The 23,408-nt window shown below is 35.6% G+C and overlaps 2 protein-coding genes across 2 annotated transcripts in view; one reads left to right on the top strand and one right to left on the bottom strand.

The window, feature by feature from the left end:
• Window positions 1-8,994, top strand: part of LOC149076495 (kinesin-like protein KIF12) — a 63,193-nt gene extending 54,199 nt beyond the window's left edge. The window contains exons 13-18 of the mRNA XM_089244070.1: window positions 251-314; window positions 1,244-1,336; window positions 2,702-2,843; window positions 5,313-5,473; window positions 6,820-7,133; window positions 8,678-8,994. Coding sequence (XP_089100196.1) covers window positions 251-314; window positions 1,244-1,336; window positions 2,702-2,843; window positions 5,313-5,473; window positions 6,820-7,133; window positions 8,678-8,778 — 875 coding nt within the window. The 3' untranslated portion in view covers window positions 8,779-8,994. The remainder of the gene's footprint in view (window positions 1-250; window positions 315-1,243; window positions 1,337-2,701; window positions 2,844-5,312; window positions 5,474-6,819; window positions 7,134-8,677) is intronic.
• A 2,157-nt stretch (window positions 8,995-11,151) lies between these two features.
• Window positions 11,152-22,800, bottom strand: Aldh7A1 (aldehyde dehydrogenase 7 family member A1). Its single transcript, XM_089244071.1, has 8 exons — window positions 22,493-22,800; window positions 18,873-19,118; window positions 17,350-17,628; window positions 16,843-17,148; window positions 16,021-16,197; window positions 15,581-15,787; window positions 13,282-13,374; window positions 11,152-12,066 (listed from the first exon to the last, which is right to left on the bottom strand). Exons 1-8 carry the CDS (start codon window positions 22,673-22,675, stop codon window positions 11,947-11,949), a joined length of 1,611 nt encoding a protein of 536 aa, XP_089100197.1. The 5' UTR covers window positions 22,676-22,800; the 3' UTR covers window positions 11,152-11,946.
• Window positions 22,801-23,408: the final 608 nt, after the last annotated feature.

The raw sequence follows: 23,408 nt of genomic DNA on the forward strand, positions 1-23,408 counted from the left end.
AGGTATCGGTGACTGAAATTCTTAACTTTTGCCACGTTATGAATTAAAGTCAACATTTTTTTCTTCATGAGCAAAAACCAAAATCAAACAATTTGGCAGCTTCGAATGTTTTTCATTACCTCAAAAAACATTCAGGGCTTAATTTAAGAAGCCGATTCAAGTATTGATCGATTATCCACTCAAGTTTCGACCATGGAAAAAAAATCAACAATAAAATAAATATAATGTTTAATTTTGCTTTTTGGACTAGGTATGGAGCCCGACGAGGTGCAGGTGATGCTAAGCCAATATATGAACGAAAACGAATCACTCAGGTAAACTTCTTTACATTTTCTAGTACAGTGATACCTCAGTTAACGAAGATAATTCGTTCTGGAATTATGTTCGTTAACCGAAACGTGATTTCCCCTCAGGTTCTAAAGAAAATGATTAAATTCGTTCCAATATGCGCCCAAAATTTACAGATAAGTTTACTAAAACATGCAAAGCTGTGGAGCTGTTTAGTAAACAGCCGTCCAGAATGTCCAGACTGCTCTTTTCAGATCATGCATTCTTTCAATGAATGTCTAAAAACATGGGCTTCTTTTTTTAATGAATTTTCTAGTAGTTGAATCTTTTATTCATGAAATGGTTAAAAATCTTTCAGAAACAGTAGTGGAGATTCATCTGAAGAAAGATTCTGAGGTGGACATGAGTTTATCGGGCTCTAGTGACAGTAATTGTGATTTTACGATTGGAGCTAAAATTCAGTTCACAATTTAGCTGTATGCATGTATATCCATATCAACGAAAATATTTGTTAGCTGAATCCGTATTTCTTAGCCGAGGCAGCGAAATCTAAGAAAAACTATTTTGTTGGCCGAAAAATTCGTAAGCCGAGGTATCATTGTAATTTCCAGAGAATTGATTAAGCAGTTACTTTCTAGTGCATATTTGACATTGAAATAAACGTATTTTCATTCATAATCTATTGGAAAAAAAAAGGAACAAAAAAAATTTATATTCACTTAACCCAGTTGTTTTTTGATATAATAATTATTCAGTAACTTTGGGAAACCCTTGAGTAAATGAATTCAATAAATTCCTACCATTATGTTTCAGACGTGGAAAACGTGCCCTATAATTGGTACTGAGAAGTAGCAAATACCTAAATTATTTGTTATTGTAATTTTTATTGAAGAAGAGATTTCAGTTAAAACACACACGCATATATTCCATAATATTGTTTTCTTAATGTTAACAGGGAAGAAAATGCGGAGCTGAGGTTCACCAACGATCTTCTAACGCGAGAATTGGAGCGAGTCAACAAAGAAAACGAGCGTCTCCAGAAAGACAGGTGATTTCCGCATTATTAAAATTATACAGGGTGGTCTAAAAGTCCTGGCTTGTTTTGAAAATAATATAAAAGGAAAGATGTTATAGAACAAACGGTTTAAAGCATTCGGAAAGAAAAGGTCTCATTTTATTTTAATTTATTAAAAAATTACTACATGTGCACCTTTAGTGAACGGAGGATGTCAAGTTTATATAGCATTTCTTGCCATGTTATTTGTAACATGGGTGTTACATAGAATGGAAGTATCTGGATGGAAATGAAAAATAATATTTTTTAAAAATAAATTATTCATTTTATTCTATTGGTCTGTGGCCACTAATTTTTTTGAATGAATTTCAGGATTTTTTAATTTTTTCATATCTGTACTTGCATAAAATTCTGGGTGGTCCAGAAGTCCTGGAATGTTTTGGGAAAAAAAATTTTGAAAAAATCTATTGAAGATAGAGACAAACGACTTAAAACTTTGAAAGAGAAGGTTTCAAAGTTTTTTTTTTTTACTTTCAAATCATTACTTTCATTCTTTGCAACGCCCATGTTCTCATATAAAATGGAAAAAAATGCTATATAGACTTCATATCCTCTGTGTAACTAAAGGTCTTTGTTTGTACGTGTAGAAATTTTGTAGTAATTAGAAAAAGAAGTTGATCTTTACAATCACTGCACAGTGTAAATGTAGATGTCTCTTTCTCCCCCCTCTTTCATGCATGAGCATATTTCAAATTTTATTTATTGATCAAAAAAGAGGACAAAAAGAGAAATGTATATGTAATACCGATTACACTAATGCGATAGAATGTAACTGTACACATAAATTGCTATTTATTAGTTCACTTTGTGATACTTTATATTTCAAAAAAAAAATTAATAATTTTAAATTTAATAATTAAATTTGTTAATAAATTAACTAATTCTTGAAAAATGAATGACGGTTGTCATGGACCAACAGACAATAGATAATTTTTTGTAGACCTACTGGATTACTGAGTGAATTTTCCTAATCTATATATATATGTGTGTGTGCGTGCGTGCATATTTCTGTTTTTGCCTAGTTGTATCAGTTTTTACTTGTTGCGTTTTTTTCAAAATAAAAAAATGAGACAGAAAACCTTTTCTTTCAAATGCTTCAGGCCGTGTTTGACTCTCATCTTCAATATAGTTTTTTTTTTTTTCAAATCATGTCAGGACTTCTAGACCACACAATGTATAATGTTAATTAAAATGCGTAAAATAATGCGCAAAATTGAATGTATAAAATGCTTGATTTACCCTCCTATTCCAAAAAAAAAAAGCAAAGAGAAGTTATTTCCCCTTTTATAAATTACCACATCCTAATCGGAAATGTGTTCGGGTTTATCCTCCTATCAGAACAAGATCAGCTTTCTCTAGACGAAGGAATCCGATAGACACGTCAAGAGCTGTCCTCGGCTCATCTGACACAGTTATACACGATACGGCGAATGGTTGGAATAACGGAGCTTGGAGATCGATAATAGACGTCGATAAAGAGGTTAGTCACACGCTTATTACTAATAAAATACGTACACACAACAACGTAAATACCAGCCAAGTTCCCATACAACCAAATCATTTGCAGTCAAACCCGCTTATAACGATCTCGGTTGTAACGGTATTTTATGAATAGGTTTTTTTTTTCTTATTTCAAAAACTGCTTATCCGAATACATCCAAATTTTTAGGATATCTTAATGAGATCATGGGAAATAAAAAATAATACTTCAATTTTTAATCCATTTGTAGCGCCCGTTCTGGTGGACGTATTCCATTGAATCTTGGTATGTAAGCTATATAGTCCATGGGAAAAAAAGGGAAAATTCAACTAAAAAAAGAGCCGCTTTAGACCTGGTGGTCGAAAATTAAACTTTTTTTTTTAATTTCAGAAATCGCTCTCTCCCATGGTCTGATTAAAATATCCTAAAAATTTTGCTTTGTTCGGATAAGCAGTTTTTGAGGAAAATTACCAAGTACACGGGAACTTTAATTACAATCCCCCTGTATATGTAGCGTCACATTTTTTGTTTTAATAGTATTATCCTATGGAATTTTCTAGAATTGGACCTCATCACACTGAGGGAATGTTTGACACTCTCCCCACTTGACTGTTGATACGACCCGCATACATGACATTCCGTGTTTTTCCGTTATTTTGCCCCTCCCAACATATTTTCTCTGCCCCGTTTTCCCAACGAATCTTACATCACTATTGATTATTTTTAACCTTTGCTAAAATCAGGTATAAGAATAATTTACTTAACTTATAAATTATACTATGATAATTATGGAAAATGTGTGAGATTGCACTCATTTACCATAGTCTTGTTTTTTGTGAAATAAATTTTATATACTGAAGTCTTGCTAAGCATTTCATTCCTCGCCAAGAGTTATTTATAAGAAATACAATAGAGCAGTGTTGAACGCGGAAAAACCGTTTTACCCGCATTTAACGCTGTTCTTTCCCAAATTTCCTCTGTTCTTCTCATTCGAATATCTCTGTGAACATTGCGCTTAGAAACATTAATTTTTTTGGCATCGGGAGATACAGAGGCAATGGGGAACGTATAAAAATTTAGATTTTTTCATTTTGTGACATCCTGTATTTCCACTCTTAAAACTGCTACAGGGTAATTTTTGAACGCCTGCTAGGCATTTTATAAATTGGAATCATACCTCAACGACGGATGGTTGATGAGATGAAGGTCGTGCTAGCACTTACAGGACACCCTGCATACCACTGCGTCTTATCTGAAGGTATTTTTCTGGGACGTTTGGATGAAAATAAGTTCTACTGGAAAAAGAAATACACCGGTGGTTATGCATAGCCATCAATCGTCTCTAAGGATGTTTGCTCAAACATTTCACTACATTTATCACTTTTGGAGGCGATTATGCATAATTCCAAAATAAAGTTAGAAAGTCTGATAAATATGGAAGAATTTATAACTTTTCTTCACTTCATTAAACCAATTAATTACTTTTACCCGCACGTGATACGTGCGCTACTCACATTTTGCAATAAAAATTAAATAAAAATAAGTGTGAAAAAGATAAAACATTCATAACAACATCATCAATCTTGTAATGTTGCCTTCCTTCACACGCATCAACAAACAAAACCAACGAAACCAACAAACAAAACCATTCGAATTCACCATCCTGGACAAGAATTAGGTATGTTCAATTAATGAAGTAATTAATTGACGATTTATTACCAACACGAACTTCGGATTATACATCATCTTCATTGAATATGATAAATTTTCGGTTTACGAACAAAAATGATTAAATTAGAGTGGGAGAAAAATAAAAGTTTGCCTGATTTTACTGTCCGCTATCGAGAGTGTCCACTAACGGGGAGTGAAATACACTAAATCCCTATTCCATAAGACCGGCGATCAAAAAAGTGTCCGTTAATGGGAGGTGTCCGTTAGGGGAGGTTCCAGTGTATTTATAAACTTGTAATTAATTACGCGTCTGTGGAGTATAAGAAGGAAATATTACTATTAAAATATTATTATTTTTAATACGAAAATGTTTCGTCAATTTACTTCAGAAAAATTATAATAAGGTTTTTTTGGTATTGAAATGAGCTAAATATAGCATGATCGATCGAAAAATCTCATGTCATTCGTACAAATGAAACCCTATTCTGTCGTGTTCTCTTCATTTTTACCCTATTATTAGTCTACTACACAGAATATGTACGTACCGTATAACTAATGTCGAGCCCGTACCATTCACCGAACGGTACTTCACGGTCGGACATAATGATGCGGCATAATTATTTTATGAATTATTGACGAAATGATTCTACTTTCAACCTTAATAATACTGGAAAAACGGGGCTTTGTGTGTTGTTATTTTCTGTCTTCTACAATGAAATTTTTGAATGTCTCTCTTTCCTCAGACGATTAGTTCTTCTTTCATGGTTTCTTCTCTTTTAATTATTTTAATTATTCCAGATCGAGCATTTGAATGATGTCAATAACAACAACATCAATAACCGAAGAAACGGCAAAAATCAGAACAGTAATAATGCGTTCACAGTCCATAGTCGAGGAGCAGGTATAGTCAACGGTGATGTGAGTCACCTATCACAGACGAAAGACAGCATGGGGAAGAGGTAATTATGCGATACTGAAATTATTTAGATCTTCTACAAAAAATTAACCCTTTCCGTAGCATAATAGAGATCATTAAACCTCCTATAAAATGTCACATCCTTTTTTTTTTAATGAAGTGGGCTTTCTTCCGATTTTCAACAGGTGAAAAGTAAGATGTGTGGCAAGGATGTTCAACCTTTAGGAGAGTGTGGGACACTTCACTGATTTGAAAATGTGTTGTGGGCCACTTAAATAAGTGATCTGAAATGATCTGGTACAGCATTGCAGCTCACTTAAGTGATCTGTAAACGAGCCGCAAGCCGTTTGAGTGCTCGGTAAATGTATCACGAGTGACTCAATTGACCTGTTATATGCGACACAGTAGGCTACTTGAATGATCTGTAAATATTGCACGGGCCACTCAAGTGATCTGGGAATGTGTCGGGACCACTCAAGTGACGCATTACTGCACTACGGGTCATTTAAGTGATATATAAATGTGCCACGGGCCACTTAAATAATGTGGAACTGCACCGCAACTCAGTTTAGTGATCTGGAAATGTGCCACTTAGTTCATTTCTACAAAATTAAGTTTCATATCGCGGATCACATCAGATGACCCCAAGAGCCACATTTGGCTTACAGGGTCATGGATCGAGCATATATGGTGTATAGCGAAAAGTGTTTCATTGAGAAATCAACTTTACAAAATATCTGGGCTTGTCAATGTTAAAATTAGAAGCTTTGAAGAAGATAAGATATCTCCTCAATGCAGCTCAGAGGGGTTAATATGCTCACCTTTGGGATGATAAATTGGCTTTGAATAAATACTGAATCTATACATGGAAAAGGTTCCCGAAAGAAAAACAAATAGGGGCGGGGGGGGGGGTTGTCTGTGTCATATAGACATGTCCGCAAGTTTAGACGTGAATACGATTTTTTTGTGCCTTGAATCGCGTGGTAGGTACTGACATAATGAAATCATTATCATCGGCTTTGTCTTTGGAATAGCTAAGAAACCGTACCAACGCCGTCTATTTTTGTTGTGAACTGCTCGAGATATAATGGAAAACAATTTGTTACGAATCAGAGCAGCTAGCCTCGTCGTGCAAAGATGGGAAGAGATGCTGCAACCGAAGTGATATCGTTGAATGCATCTTTGCAATGTGCATCTGACGATACCGTTGTTTTTGACTTGTGCTGGGCACTTCCTGAGATATGGGCGCTTAAAGAATGTCGTCACGCTACTTTTCGCAAGTGCTCCCAGTATCGTCAGATGACTTAAAAGACGTATTCACATAAAAAATAAATAAGTAACCGGTGACAACATTAAGTGTTTAAACTCATTGCCGATATTTTCCACTAGTTTGAACGATATCTCAGCCAACCAGAACGATACGGACCATGGAGGAGGAGGTCTAGGAAGATTCGCTGACAAGAACGTTGGTAGGACTTTGCGCAGAAACTCCTGGGGCAGTGGAATACCGAAACCGATAGATCCTTCCAGAAAGAGCAAGTCACCGCCTAAAGAACCTTGTACGAGCAGCCGGGAGAATGGTTACAGTGAGAGTGAAGACGGCCTGGAAACGCCACCGTCTAAATTGCCGCCGCTACTGAACATGCTTATGCCAGGATCGCGCAGGAACTCCTCCAAGAATGGCAACGAGAAGAAAAGAAAAGGTGAGTGTGTGTTTTCTCCATATGAATTTTTGAATTGCTCGAGTTATCGCGAACATCTGCTGACATCTATTTGATGATTTCTAACGAATTAATTGAATGCAATATTATCATAAAGACGTTCCGAAAATCTCATGAATTATCGAATTTCTCTCGGGGCGGGGGAATGCCACGACTACCTCACTCATGGTTTGAAAAATAGATGACAGCACTAAAAATTCATGCACAACAATAGATACATGCTTAAGCTGTTAGTAACACATGCACACTTCTGGCACAACTGATTCGGTAGTAAATTGCCCATGGCGGTAGACCGGAATTGTGCTCCATTCGAAAAAAATCGTAGTAGACCTCTATAGACTACTATTACACCGCGTAAACATTATTCGGGAAACTTCAAACGAATTAGTGCATGTTGGAAAGTGTCAAAGTTGTGCGTGCTTTGTGTTAAAGAAATGCAGTCATCTGTCTTCCTTATTTGAAGTGAGAGGACAAATATCTGAATTATCGTGTTCATGCCCAATGAGTTGCAGGGTAGAGTTGAAAATAAATAACAATAATAATAAAAATAAATTAAGCTATAAAACTGCATCATTTGCTGCATTGCACTTGGAAAAGTCAATTTTCAGTCAATTTCCAAATTAGTAACAAATTTTTGCAACGGATGGCACTGTAGCCTAGAAATAACTGCAGTTTTCCGAAATATACACCATTTGAAACGAGAACATGGTGTAATCTAATAACAAAATTTGCGGAAACTCGTGCAAACGTCTCTCATTGGAATTTTGAAAATATCGTATTTTAATTTTCCATATTGCCGCGCCATCTGTTGGGGAACTTTGTAACTAATTTGGGAATTTTGTGTAAATTTAATTCAGGAGCTGAGACATTTCCACGGGTTTCTACGAATTTCGTTCCGAGACCATACCGTGCTGTTGCTACAAATGATGGATATTTTGTATTTTATATTTGCGTGCAGCGCGATCTGTTGAAAAAAAATTTGTAACAAATGCTTAAATTGAACCCGTATCGAAATTCACTGTTTTTCAAGCATGTTGCACCTAACGATGTATTTCTATCGCTCTCTTCCCGTTATTATTTTTTTTTAAATTCATTTTTTCTGTAAGTATGTATTGGTTTGAAGTTTTGCGCTGCTCCCTTTGAAGACACTTTATCAGATGGAAGACCGGCTCATATTCACACTTTGAAGTTGGAAAACCACAGAACATTAACCAAGTTGACAAAGCAAGGTTCGAATCTGGGTCCTCGTGATGTGAAATACAACTTGACAAAAAAAGTGTGAAAAATAATGTATGTGTATTATTTGACACATGAAAGAAAAAAAAATTAAACTGTGTGTGCCTTAAAGGGAATTCTTTTCTGATTTTCCGTGTATCAAAGCATGTGAAAGGCACACATAGAAGCATTGCTATCATAAATGAAAAAAAAATCTAAAGGTAAATTTCTTTCAAGAAGTTTCTCAACTAATAATTATGGGTAAATCCAGAACTATCAAATGATGCTACATTCATTTCAATTCATTATAGATCCAATAGATGGAGAAGCTTCAACTTTAGCCAAGGACCTTGAGCAAGTGCAGAGAGCAATACGTGGAGAATCCCGGGCAGCCGTTAGGATATCAAGATAACCGATCACAACTATGGTGAAGAACCATGGTTCTTTAGCTTACATATATTTTATTCATTCACCATTATGTTACATGGATTTATTCAAGTCAAAAAAAATCATCCCACAGGAGAGAAAAATTTTTAAGAATTGTTAATTAATTGAAACATCTAAAAAAATGTATTTATTCCGAGGAGATAATGTATAGCTTATAATTTGTAATAAAAATTCTTGTACATAACCATGTGGATCAATGTTTATTTACCCCTTACGGCGGCAATCCTGAGATATCGTCAAACTAAATCTGCATCTGTTTTATTCCATTCACCCAGAAATATCTCTGGTTCTTAACATGCTTTTATTTCTAAGGGGCCGTTCAAGTATTACGTAAGCAAATTGTTGGCCATTTTTGACCCCCTCCCACCCCTTGTCAACAAAAGTCAGCAAAATTTCGTCATCAGCTCTGCTCCTCTGAATCCCAACTCATATTTTCATAAAGGGTGGTTGCTGACGTAAGCATTATCCAAACCCCTCCTCCTCCCTTGTCATCAAAAGTCAGCAAATCGGAAACCCCCCCCCCCCATCGATGATGACGTAATACTTGAACGGCCCCTAATGTGGCAGTTATATGCGGATCAGGAAAATTTTAAAAACCATTTAAAGGGTTGAGACTTTCAAGCAGTGCCATAACTAGGCAGGTGCACCCACACATGGCCCAAGAAGGGGTATAAATGCAAATTCTTGCTTAGTACAAAATGAGCAATCACGTAAGAATTTATATATTTAGTAAAGGAGAGAAATTGAAACATTTAAAAATGAAAGTTCTACAATCAGGGAGAGGAAGCAATGAAGCTCAGCAGGAAAAGTGGAGCCTTACTACGAAGAACTTGAGATCCTCTCTATTTTGTGGCCACCAGAAAAACGAGTGAGACAATCAATCGGATCATTTAGTGTGTGTTTTGTTCCCTCAGTCTTCTATGGTTATATGAATAACACTTGAGACATCAGTTCAAATCCACAACGACCACTCATGACAAGGCAGCACCTTACACGTCGCAACATGAGTACACACTGCGGTCATTGGAAAACCTTAAAGAGCAAGCAACAAATCAGTGTGAAATTTAGACACCGCCGGATGATGCCAACCACCAGCGTCAGGGAAATCTCAAGAAAATGAGGTTGTGCAAAACGTCGACGGCTTTTCGCTCCAAGAAACACTCAATTGACGATAGTGACAAAAACTGCAACGGTTGCTTAAAAACACTGCTATAACAATCTTTGAAGCAGCCACACGCACACACACACACATTCGGGCCCTAATTTTTTTAAAATTTAATTAGCTCACGTGGAAGGCATTGGAGTATTTACAGGGGTAGGGGCCACCCACCCCTTGGAGTATTTACAGCCCAGGGCAGCAAGTTCAGAGGGGCGGAGAATTTGCGGAATGAGTGGCCAAGAAAATTAGTACAATGGGAAAAGGGTGGCAAAATTTGTATAACCCTCAATCAATTTGCTTCTGCCCAAAGTCAGTGATTGGCCATAAAAATGACCTAGAGAATTTGCAAGCATGTGAATGGGCAAAAGAGTGACCAACCATTTTAATGACCAAAAGAATTACCTACAGAGCGAGGAACAGAACAGTGAGTGATAGCGATGGGGACGGAATGCTTAAAGCGAATGCGCCGATCTGCTGTGGCTCCTCTCCGTGTTGTATAACAGTGACTAGTGAGTTTTTTCCATCCAAGCACCCAATTTTCTTTAGTCAATGCTTATCCGCCACTCGTCCAAAGCAATCTAACAAAGAATCACTGAAGAACCTGTCAGTCAGCTGCATTTTACTGGCGAATAGTTGCGAGAGATCCTAGAGAGGTATACTTCCAATTAGTAGTATGCAAATAAGGTACAGAACTCCGATACGTTATTCATGTTCCGAGAGGTTGTAAAATTTTTTATACGGACATTGTTGTTCTCAAAAACTCTTCTGAGCTCAACAAAAAGAATCCACGTTTCTAGGGTTCCTCTCCACAGGAGACAGGTAACTTTTAGATTTTTAAGGACATTATAAAATGCGTCTATTGTGGGTTATATTGAGGGTCTGTATAAAGTTTCTATTTTCATAATTACAACCCCTTGCAATATGAATGACACGTATCTGAGAGTTCTACACAATATATTTGGATACTTCTCTAACTAGAAGTATGCCTCTAGGATCAATGGTTTGACAGTAAAATGTGGAACGAAAATTATGAAATCACCCTGTATGTGTATAAATATTCTGAGGAATTTATAGCGAATTGATACATCTATTTATTCTTACAAAAATGGCCCTTGACATTAAGGAAAAAGTCCACAAAACCCTCAGTAAGTTGTTCACAAAGAAAACAATAAATGAAACTGATTGGTGCAACAAGTTTTATTATTAACAAAAAGTAGGAAAAAACAGATTTCCATAAACCATTTCAAAAGATACTGAAATCAAGATTCACCTTTGATAATGTAACAATCTTTAAAAAAAAATATTGATATGTATACCAACATTTAACAAAAAAAAAAAACACCAGATGGAATTCCAAAAGCATTGAAATACATTCATGGGCTGCATTACAAGTTAACAGGTACATGGCACAATAATCAATACATCCTTTTTTTTGACAATGAAAAATCAATAATATTCACTGGTAAAATCATATGGTGCATTATAATAATGGTCATTTTTTTACATTCAATAAGTCATATAAGGATTAAAAAAAGACAAAAATCAATGTATTTTACAAATCTGAGAAAGAACAGTTGAAAAATATTTTAAAAATCACATAACTAATAAAATTTAGTACTTCAAGAAATAATTATATTTTTAAAAGAGTGTTTGAATAATTCAAATTATTTAGAGAATAAGGAATATAAACAGAGTGAGTCTACAATAGAACATATCTGAGCAGAATTGAACTGAAGATCAAATCAAAATAACTGCTATAAAGGCACAATATTAATAAATAACAATTTTGAAAAAATCATTGGCACATACTTTTTTTTAATTGCATATGGTGTGCTTGAAGTTGATATGTAAAGGCGATTAACAATTATGATCAGATTGTACAAAAATTTAATAAAAATGTTTCTTATAAAAAATAAAAGCGTTTGCTTTATTGCTATTATCAGTTAGCAAAGGAAATGAATTAAAAAAAAATTCTTATTCGAATTTTATTCCTTGAGCCAAAGGAAGTTCTTTTCCGTAGTTTATGGTGCATGTCGATCTCCTCATGTACTGCTTCCAAGAATCGCTTCCGCTCTCCCTGCCTCCACCAGTATGCTTTAAAAAGAGGAAAATACTGGTTATACACCCATAACGTAATACATAAGTAATTTAGTGTTTGTTGACTCAATGTGATAGAGGAAGACCTTAATGAAATCATAAGCTTGAAGATGCTAAGTGGATTAGAAACCAACATGAAAAACAATAGGCTTTCTGGATATTATGCCAAGGTGAACTTGAAAAAAAAGTGAACTTAGTTGCAATGTCTTTTAACCTTTGCTGAGTAGACACACATTACAGCTTCTCTACTGCCCACTGCCTGGAAGCCATTAACTGAAGTTATAGTAGTAGAGGCATTGCAGCTTCTCTTAAGTCATAGTACTGTGCATGCTTTCAGAAAAAGTATAATCTCTCTATGTGGGGGGGGGGGGATTCAACCTTTATTGAGTCGCAAGCATTGCCGATACCCATCATGAAAAGAGCATCGTTATGGCTAGTTTAACATAAGTATCCCTGAAATCTGTATAACTTTACATCCTTGGACGTAATTTATACATAATGTTTAATTTAGTTGAGAGAACAAGCATAGAGCACTCTTCGTATTTTGGGAAGCACCATGGTATTCGCGAGCAACAGGTTGAAGGTGGTTGCTCTGTGATATAATGGTCAGAGTGCAAGAAGTCCTGGGTTTGATTCCTGGTGGCGGGAACACCTTTTTTTCCAAGCTCACCTCCACATCATATCCAAAAAGCCTATTGATTTAAATTTTAGTCATTTTCATATAATGCAAGAATTTTCCAACGCTGCCACTGCTCATCTTGAGTAGGAAATTTTGATTTATGAAACAATTCTGGATATGCTCGACCTGTACTACAAATTATTGCAAGTGGTCGAGCATGCACATTACCTCCAATGAATGAATTATACTTTGCTAACAAACATGAGAATATTTGCTCTAAACATTTTCATCTATTAAAACATACAAAACATTGTCAATATTATCAATTCAAAAACTTTTTTATACACAATAAGTCAGTGTTTACGTCTATTTAATTGTACTAAAAAGATTCTAACACTAAGTGTTGCTCTGGAACTTTACAAACTAGCACATTTTTAGGGATTAGAAACATGATATGTATATACATCATTGAAATAGAATCTGTAGCAATATCTCAACAGAATGCGTAAAACAAATGAAATAATTTAATATTTATATATAAATATATATAATAATATATTTAATATTTATATATATGAAATATTTTAGCTAACCTTCTCTCCACCAAAAGCTCCACCGATTTCTGCTCCACTCGTCGGAATGTTTACATTGACGATTCCACAATCTGAACCTTTAGGCCCAATCCACTGAAATGAATTAAAAGTATTAAATATTCTATTGAATCTATACATTAAAAAAAATCATTTGAAAATACAAGATGGACTTTATTGATCAGGGTTAAAACCACAGCTTAAACCTTGTTGAGAGGAAATGAATAAAAATTATTTTGAGGCTGACCGTGAACTGTGATGTAGAGCGCCAGACCCAAAATTATTTATTTAAGGGCCTACAACTCTTTCATCATGGAGATCACTATTGTCGTGATCACTATGAAATATTTGGAGGCTAAGGAATGAAATGTTTGATTTTAAATTCTTTACGGCGGAAATCCCCCCCCCCCCCCCCGCATCACAGTGCGTATTTCACAGTCGGAGGCATTCTTAATCTGCAGAGGCATTTTAAATACTCACTAACTTAAACATGGCCGAATGTTTCCATAATTGCGTCTGGTTTACCAACAGATGTAGATACACACACATTTGTGCGGTATGCTGACCGCAGGGCTGCAGTGGTGGAATTTCAAAATGGTACTTACTTGAAAAACATGCCTCATATAACCAAAATGTGATTTTTTTGCAATTATTTAGAAAAGAAAAAAGAATATCCAAGAAAAATAAAATTCTCTAATTTTTATATCCAGAATATTCTTATTTCCCAAGAATATTCTCGCCTCACATTTTTAATTTAACAAAGATTGCACCATGTGATGAGAACTCTGTTCAGTTCCAAATTTCTCCTCCTACACCAGGGGTTCTGAAATTGTGCACCGCGGTGTCCCTGACAAGGGTTCTTCAAAGTGATTCTTTGTGGAAGTCGCAGATAAGCATTGATTGTGGGAAAGGGGTGGTGTGGGTGAAAACCCTTACACCGTTGAATTTCTAACTAACATCTGCTTTTCTACAACTAACAGAAAAAGTTGGTTTCCCTGTTTTTAATATCATTTATTGCTGAAAAGCCAATGTCGTGTTTTACAGACAGTTCACACAGATATGCTACTATCTAGTTTTTTTGCATATCATTCTCTACAATTGACAACGCACAATGTTTATGACTCAGCCACCTCTTTTCTTTACTGAATTCATAATGGGACTATATAGCAGCAGAAATAAATGATAAAATAAGAAGGAATATATGTAAGCAATAACAGCAACTAATATTGATTAAAGCACCATCAAACCATAAACGATGCCTCCAGAAAACAGTGGGTGCACCAACGCCATCAATTTAGAAATGCACTCTGAAATCTACGCCGGAAAAATCTGAAGGAATTCAATTATCGGTGCCAGATTTTCGAATGCCCACCTATACAACTTCTATATTTAAGTTTGAATGATTCAAGGAGGTCTTGCTTTCCTTAAAGTTGAATTTTCAAAAATGACTAATATATTTCATTCAATTGCAAATAAATACCAAACATTTTGCAACAATCAGTCAATTTTTCCTTTCATAATAAAAGAAATAATGAATTATAGTGTAAATGTATACAAGGGAAAAAAAAAACCACTTCGAATGTGATTTTCTCAGATTGCAGTTTTTGAGCTCATCCGTAAGATTAAAAAAAAACTACTGCCCAAAAATTCTGAAATTTTGCAAAAATATTTATTCAACATGCATTAGTAAAATGGACCACAGACTTCGCAATTGACCAATGGGAAGTACTTGTAAAAAAAATTTTGAAATTAGATTTTTGAAATTTACATACTTTTTTCAAACTTTAAACATTCATAAAATTCTAATGAAATCAGATATCCAAGTTTGAGGTCTATTTTACAAACAGTTATCAAATAAATATTTCTGCAAAATTTTAGACTTTTTGGGCAGTCGTTTTTTTATTAATTTTACAGATGAGCTAAAAGCTGTAATCTTATAAAATTGTGTTCAAAGTGTTTTCCTTGTATACAGTTACACTATAATTCAGTATTTCTTTCTTTAATTATGAAAGAAAAAATTAACAGATTAACACAAAATTTTTAGTATTTCTTTTGCGATTCAATGAAATATTTTTGAAGTCATTTTCGAAAATTTGATTATAAGGGTAGCGAGATCCCTTAAATAAGTGGTCTTTAACTGCCAGATTTTCTGCCAATTTACAAAACATTTCATTCCACCGGTCAACAAAATTGTTTAAGCCATTTTACAGGTTTGTGGGTGTGAAAAGGTTGAAGAACACTGGTTTCTGTATAATTCATGTTAGCAACTGAGTTTTTCACCCAGAGATATATCTACACTGACTTTGAATATACTGCCCAGAGACTGGGTGAAGATACTGCTGGACAGTCCCTGTTCAACTTCATTATTCCAAGATATGGCCTCTTCAACGCTAGACGTCTTCAAAATGTACACGATTGGAGCAAATGTTTCTGTTCTAACAAGATCTGCATCATGCTTCAAGCCTGTTACAATTGTTGGCTCAACAAAATTTCCAGGTCCATCTATGAGCTGTAAAATGCAAAGTCGCATTAAATTATTTAAAAAAATAAATCAAGGCATGATACAATTTTAATAAAAATCTAAAATTCATGCAATTCGCAAATGTGGGTATTTATGCATGCTGCTGTAATTCATTTTCATATTTACTTCCTGATAACATTTGAGAAATGTAACTGCAATTTGGTGAGCAAAACCAGGAAAGAAAAAAACAGAAACCTCATGGGAAATTTTATACACATTACCTTTCCCCCACATTCAATTTTGCCTCCATTTTTCTTTGCTTCCTCAACAGCATTCATATATGAATCCACACCTTGCTTATTGTGCATTGGACCATACAGAACACCTGGCTCTAGAGGATCACCGATTTTCAGTTTCTGGTAAGCTTTTTTCAGTCGATCAACAACCTGGTCATATACCTACAATAAAAAAAACCAACAAGGATTTGAAAGAAACTATAAATTTCTAAACAGAATCAGAAATGACATTCCTTTACCCCAGACAATTATCAACCAGGACGATAACCATACTTTTATAAAAGGTGATTGTAGGTCGTACAGGAGCGATGCATTTCTGATGTTACATTTTTTGCCCATGTTCCTAGTTTTAACAAGTTCCTTTAATCAGAGATTTAATTTCTTTTATTCACAAAGCTATGAACTGAAACCTAAAAAGATGTTTTCACCACCAAATCAAATTTTGGTCAGTCAGATATATTATGTCAACCATCTTCAACCTTGTATTCTCTGAAGCACCAAGATTACTCAATGCTTATGCCCAATTTTGTGCTCATAAGCACTTTATTAACGCTTGAATTAAATACCCTGTAAAAATTTCATTCAGGAATTAAGATTATGCAGATTTCAGGCATTAGTAGGTAAATTTTGCTGTAAGGGATACCCTCTGTTTGATAAGCATAGGCAGTGCTCGTAATTCAAGAAGTATTAAAGACCCTTGTCTTATGTGAATGATGCATATGAAAATTATCACATACATGTGAATGAATATACAATGTTGAACTAGTTCATTTACACATTTGTAGAAATAAAATATTGAAAACACACCTTTTCGTGAACTATCAGTCTTCTTGTCGTCGTGCACCTCTGACCAGCAGTACCAACGCATGCAAAAACTGCAGACTGAATAACCATGTCCAAATCTGCATCCTCAGCAACAATTATGGCATTGTTACCACCAAGTTCCAGCAGTTGTTTACCAAACCTTTTCTGCACTTCAAGAGCAACTTTGAGACCAGTCTGGGTACTTCCAGTGAATGAGATCAGAGGCAAACGTGCATCTTTTGACATGGCTTCACCAACATCTGAGCCACCAGCAACCAATGAACAGATTGCACCTGGAAGCTTATTCCCCTAAAAATCACAAATTGAGAAACAGTCTTTCAATGATTTGCTCACCCTAGCAGAATATACATATAATAATTATAATAATAAAATTAAAAAGTTTTCCATCAGTATTTGTATTGTATGTATTGCATGTATTTGTACAGACATGACATGAAACATTGTAGTTCTATGAAAAATAGAGATCAAAAACAACAAACCCACGCTGACCTCAAGAACAGAAGCCACAATTTTGGACACAGCAATACTCGTCAAACTTGTTGTTGAAGCCCCTTTCCATATCATTGTATCGCCACAGACTAACGCAATGGCACTGTTCCAACCATACACAGCAACGGGAAAATTGAATGCAGTTATGATGCCAATAGTTCCAAGAGGATTCCAAACTTCCAACAGTGCATGGGATGGTCTTTCCGATGGGAAAATATGGCCTGACAATGATCTCGATAAACCAACAGCATAATCACACACGTCAATATATTCTTGAACCTGCAGCAAGAAATAGCAATTTATTTATTTAAAAAAACAATAATGCAACAAAAATGTAAGCAAATAACAACACAGTAAATATCTCGAATAGGATGCCCTCTATAACCATAATTGCTTATACAGGGTAAACATGATCTGTTCTGCAAAACAAAAGGGGGTGATAGACGAGCCCAAGTGGAACATGAAACACCCTGCCAACCCTATCTTATCTTGAACCATTTGAGTTATGGTGAATAACTGATTATGGGGGAAAAATGCATGAAATCTGAGAAAAACCCAAAGTTGTAAAGTTTCTAAAAGATTTATACGCAAACTAATGTTACACATGGCCTCGTCTATCATCGCTTTTCATTTGGCAGATAATTCATGTTCACCCTGTATAAAAATATTATTTTCTGGTCCCATTGCACTTTTCATGGTGTTAATATGTACTCCATCGATAACAACAACTCCTTCATAGCTATTTGTTTCTTTGACTCCCTGTATATTTGTAATACAAGTGTTTTACTGTAATTAATTTGTTTATTTTAACTCAGCACTGCTATTTCATACACTCGAATTTCACAGTTACGGCAGTAAAACAGACGTTTCTGCAACATCCCGATTTCTGCCCTTATCTCCTTTTTCTGGTTTTTGACGTCATGAACTTTGATTTGCATATGAAGTTTTCTTCTTCCGTTTCCTGCTAGGCTTTAAATTATGGATGATTCATTTTATGTTACTTATCGTTATACATCTTTGCGTAATTTTGTTAAAACCATGTGCTCCCCTAATTGTTTTGAGCAGTGTAGATAATTTAATAACAGAAATCAACATTACATATATGGTGTACAAGAACTTTTTTAACACCTATGTGTTATAAAAAGAGTAAAGCAGCTTTTAAACACACATATGTAACCAATTGAAGGAATTTTGGAAGGTCTGGAATCATCTTGAATTGAAGAATATAGAATCATTCCAGTTTTCCCTTCAGCTTTTATACTAGGCTCCATTCAAATCATATATTTTACAAGTAAAAATAAATAATCATTGTCCAAAATAATTCTGTAGAGTAGAAAAATTATTTTACAATCATATCAAGTGTTTATTCTTTGCATGACATAGCCATTTTAAACATTACCTACAATTATCGTGTGTATTTTCAGTGGGAATTTTAATATTGAAGAGCAATATCTGAGGTTTTTGAAGTGATGGTTTAAACCATCAAAAAAAACCTGCCAACACTGCTACAAAATATATGTTACCTCTCCTTCGCCTTCTGGTAAAATCTTTCCCATTTCAAGAGACACAAGTTTCCCTAGAGCAGACTTTTTCTTCCGCAAGGCATCTCCAATCTGTCTGACGATTTCGCCTCGCTGAGGAGCTGGCATATCCGTCCAAACTGACCATGCTTTTCTAGCTTCGTCCACAGTCTTGTTGTAATCACTCACACTTCCCTGAACTACTTCCGCTATAGGACGGTTGTTGGCAGGACAGACTGATGTTATAAGCTGAAAGGACAAAATTTATGATTTGAAAATTCGGAATTGAAATCATTTTTTATATTTTAAAGAATTGTATACAGTTAAACAACTCTTAACAGACCACGAGGATTACATTTCATTTTGCTTATCACGTCAGCATTTTAAAGTTTTGACTGTATTCTATTATGTATTCTGGTGTTACTTACCCTTCCAATAGCAATCCCGAAATATCCCATATCTAACTTGATTTGTTTTATATTGGCAATTCCAAAATATCTCGGGTTCTTAAACCTTTCCTTTTTGGCAAATGAGAATCCCAGCTAGCTGTGTACATCAGTCTTTCGTCTTGAAACAGTGGTGGTCGGCTGAAGTTGGTTCCCAACTTCCAAGGCACAAATACGAGAGGCAATCTCCCAGTTAAAAAGTCTCACCACAGATAGCAACAAGCCTACAATTGTACGAGTATTCAACCCTTACACTTCACTCATATTTAGAAAAATTGATGGCAGATGGCAGTTTGTGTATGTGTACAAGGTGCATGTAAGGTTAAGTAATAATCTTTCCCAAATGACATGTTTTCCACCCCCTCCACAACTTGCTTTTAGGTCAATTCCATTTTTACCAATTGCCAGGGTTGGGGTTTTGGACAGGACACGTGGGATAAACTGTCTAAAACTGTCCAAAAGTGTCTGAAACTGTTCAAAACCTCCCAAGTTTCAAAATGTTATGTGGAAACCTTTTGGATTTTTTTTCTTTTCATGATACTAACTTATTAAAAAAAGTACTAGCAGAAAATAAAACTAAATCAAAAATATTTCAAAAAGGTGTCTTTTGTTTTTTTTTTCCCCTAAGTAAATTGTTTCACCAAATTGATGGTTTCAAGCTGGAAATCTGATAGTAAATTAATATCACTCATATAACTGTTTAAATAAATACTGTTTTCAATTTTTTTAGTTTGTTATAAATGTACAATTGTATACAATGTATACAATTATACAATGTATAATTCTACTTCACATCTTATTTTTCATGTATGATTATGAAGCAGGTACTGTATTTAGGACAGTGATTATCCAAAACCCTGCCGAATGGAGATGATCTCTCCAAACACTTTTCTTTAAAAAATACATTATATTGAAGGTACCAAATACTCATAGTCAGTTATAATCGTTGCATTATTGTGAAACTCAGCATAAATATTTTTTATTAGATAGCAATATAATGATGTGAATATATATCAATGGTGTAGTGTTTATTTGATGCAAATTGTTCTATTTTGACTTTTCAAACTTTTTCTTCAAATTTTAAATTGATCTATTTTACATTCTCAATTTTTAAAAACTAATAAATAAAGGAAAATATCCGAAGAAAATGAGGCCACTATGTAGCACCTACTCATGACTAACATTACACAATTTCACAAACACTGATTACGCCTATATGATGATAAAAGACTTCAAGACCCAAAGATTTTGTTAAATTTAAATTGCTGCTCTTATGAGGCTAGGAGCTAATATTTCACCGAATAAATTCAAGCTATATTTACAATTCTATCATATGGGGGACAGCAATATGAAAAACACTGGAAGAAGGCTTATCAAAAGACTGTCTTTAATACATTGTTTTTTTATTTTCATGTCTCCCAAGTTATGCATCAATTGAAAGAATATTTTCAAATTTTGTTACCTTCGAAATTATCTTGGCACAGACAGGGCAGCTAAATTAATTATGTGTTATTGAATGTTAAAAGGCACAGCTGCGCTTGATTATTAGTGCTCGATTACAAAAGTTTAATTTCATTCTGCAGTCACATCTATTGCTTTTTTCTAATTTTCATGTGACAAATTTCTATCCCATTCTTGTATCTTTCATGTTTCCATAAATCTAATATTTAACCTCAAGACAGTTCAGTTTTCAATTGTTTGATAACCTCATTCATATAACCCTTTGCACATACTGTTTTGAATTTCAAAATTTTATTATATTTAATGTAATTTTAATAATATAATATTATTTATATAATATAAAGTTTATTATTTGATTATAGAAGTCACCTCTTCATCAAATTGCAAAGTTTTTCACTTTAGTTATAAATAGGAGGATTTGGACAGTTTTGGACAGGAGGGTTTTTACCGTACTGTCCAAAACCTTGCCAGCCCTGCCCATTGCAACTTACAGTAACCTTTCAATTCACACCACTGGCAATTTTAGTGACAGTTGGCAACTTTAATTTTCTTTGAAAATTGTTTATAGCTATAATTTACAACTGTACTCACCTCTGACAATTGTTTTTGTCTGTAATTGGCAAATTTACTTGCCTTCGACACATTTTTCTACTATAATTAAGTATGAATCCAGATGGGGCGATTGCCCTTCCCAACAGCTGAATAATACAGGGAAAATATGGGATGATCCGATGCACAGATACAATCAGTAGCTTCTCTGACATATTACCTTGGTTCTGCCTGCCTCCACACCCAGGGCTGCAACTAAATACTTTGTCACCTGGAGCAAACTGACATTTTGGCACCCCTTGCCATGTAGAAAATGCAGTGAAAGGGTGAATTTAGTGCCCCTTCTGGTCCAGCGCCCGGAGCACCAGACCCACCTGCTCCCCCTAGTTGTGGCCCTGTCCACACCATTCACAACTTCAGATGTCTACCTTCAATCTACAGGAATCCGAAGATGTCTACCTTCAATCTATAGGAATCCGAAGATGTCTGCCTTTACTTTATTGGGAGCTGAAGATGTCTGTTTGCACTAAGGCAAGATTCCAGAGGGAGGAGGGACAATAGGAATGACCACCCCTCCTAAGAGAGGCCCAATATGGGAAAATTTATCCGTCTCATTAAAAAAAAAAACGGGATGATTGAGCGAACTTAAACAATACACCCCTCTCATCACATTGTCCTAGATCCGTGCCTGACTATAATTGGCAATTCAATTGCTTTTGACAACTTCTTTGGCTTGCACTGGTGACTTTACTTGCATATGCAACATTTCTTTTTTTTTGGTGATATCTTGTATGGATCATAATTTCCCTCCATCTTGGCGAAGGAAATATGGTCAGCCACAATATTTATCCTGTTGCTTATCCGAGCACATTTGGCAGGCCGCGTTTAGGCACCCCTGAGTTAAAGTATCAAATTTGCGCCCTCTGTGGTTTGACGCCCAGGGTGCCAGACCCATCCAGAGGCCCTAATAAGGTTTTTATCATGGAGGGTTTTCTTTTAAACAAACTGTATAAGCGGGATCCATTTGACGGACCTGAAGAACATTTTTGTGCACGGGATTCCAGAGATCAAATTTTTAAAATAAACACTTGAAAATCCCATAGCTATTCATACGCATTGAATATGTTTGAACTGGCCAATGCCCGGAGAAAATACGATAGGCTTTACCTGACCGGTAGCAGTCCACGTGCCATTGTAAACACCCAAGTTCTTCTTTTCCAGCCCGAGCTCCTTCAGGAATGAATACTTGGGATCGTCGATAAGAAAACCGCTGGACATGGTGCGTATATGGAAGACGGCCCTGGTGTTTCTCAGCAATGTCGCTCCAATATGGCGGTACACGTGGTACATAATTTTTATGTACAAAAAAACTTTTTTTTTTCTTTCTTCACAGTGGGACGTCGTCTGCAACAGTTTGCTCTTCACTCACCGCCGCTCCAGCCTTCTTTTCGTTGGCGCCTAGCAACAGGTTGTATGGAGAGCCGTAAAACCAGATTTGCAGTTTAACTCTTTCAAGACGTGTAGTGACGTCAATAGATTCGTCACGTGACACCTCTCCCATTATAAGCATTATGTATGTATGATTGACCATATCCTTCAGAAGAAAAATACGGGACATCAATAGCGGTAAGAAAAGCAGGTCAGATATTTAGCGGTCCCCTAAAAAAAAGGGGGTTTCCCGATCCCCAATTGCCCCTGAACACTCTGGTGCACGCCATGAGGTTTACATGGGTGAATAAATATCAAACTTATACCCAGTGCCGTTTTAAGAGCATCATGGGCCCTGGGCCAAGTAATTTTTCTGAGGGCCTACCAGACAAATTCTTGAAAATTTCAGCCAGATCTCATTTTTGTGAGGCCCATGCCTTAAGACAGAGACGGCACTTGCTTATACCCCCTCCCCACACACAATAAGACACTTTCCACGGTATCTTCTAGTCAGGGGCGTCGGAAGTGTTTTGAACCTGTGGGTGCCGGTCTTGAGATTCATGTAGGAAATTTCGATTTTTGAATCAATTCTGTGGGTGCTCGGACCCGTTCTACAAACTTCCGTGGGTGCTCGAGCACCCACGGCTCCGACGCC

This window comes from Pholcus phalangioides, unplaced genomic scaffold (assembly GCF_987345545.1).
Source record: "Pholcus phalangioides strain wild (caught in Gottingen) unplaced genomic scaffold, Ppha-v1.0 ptg000015l_1, whole genome shotgun sequence".
Lineage (NCBI taxonomy): Eukaryota > Metazoa > Arthropoda > Arachnida > Araneae > Pholcidae > Pholcus > Pholcus phalangioides.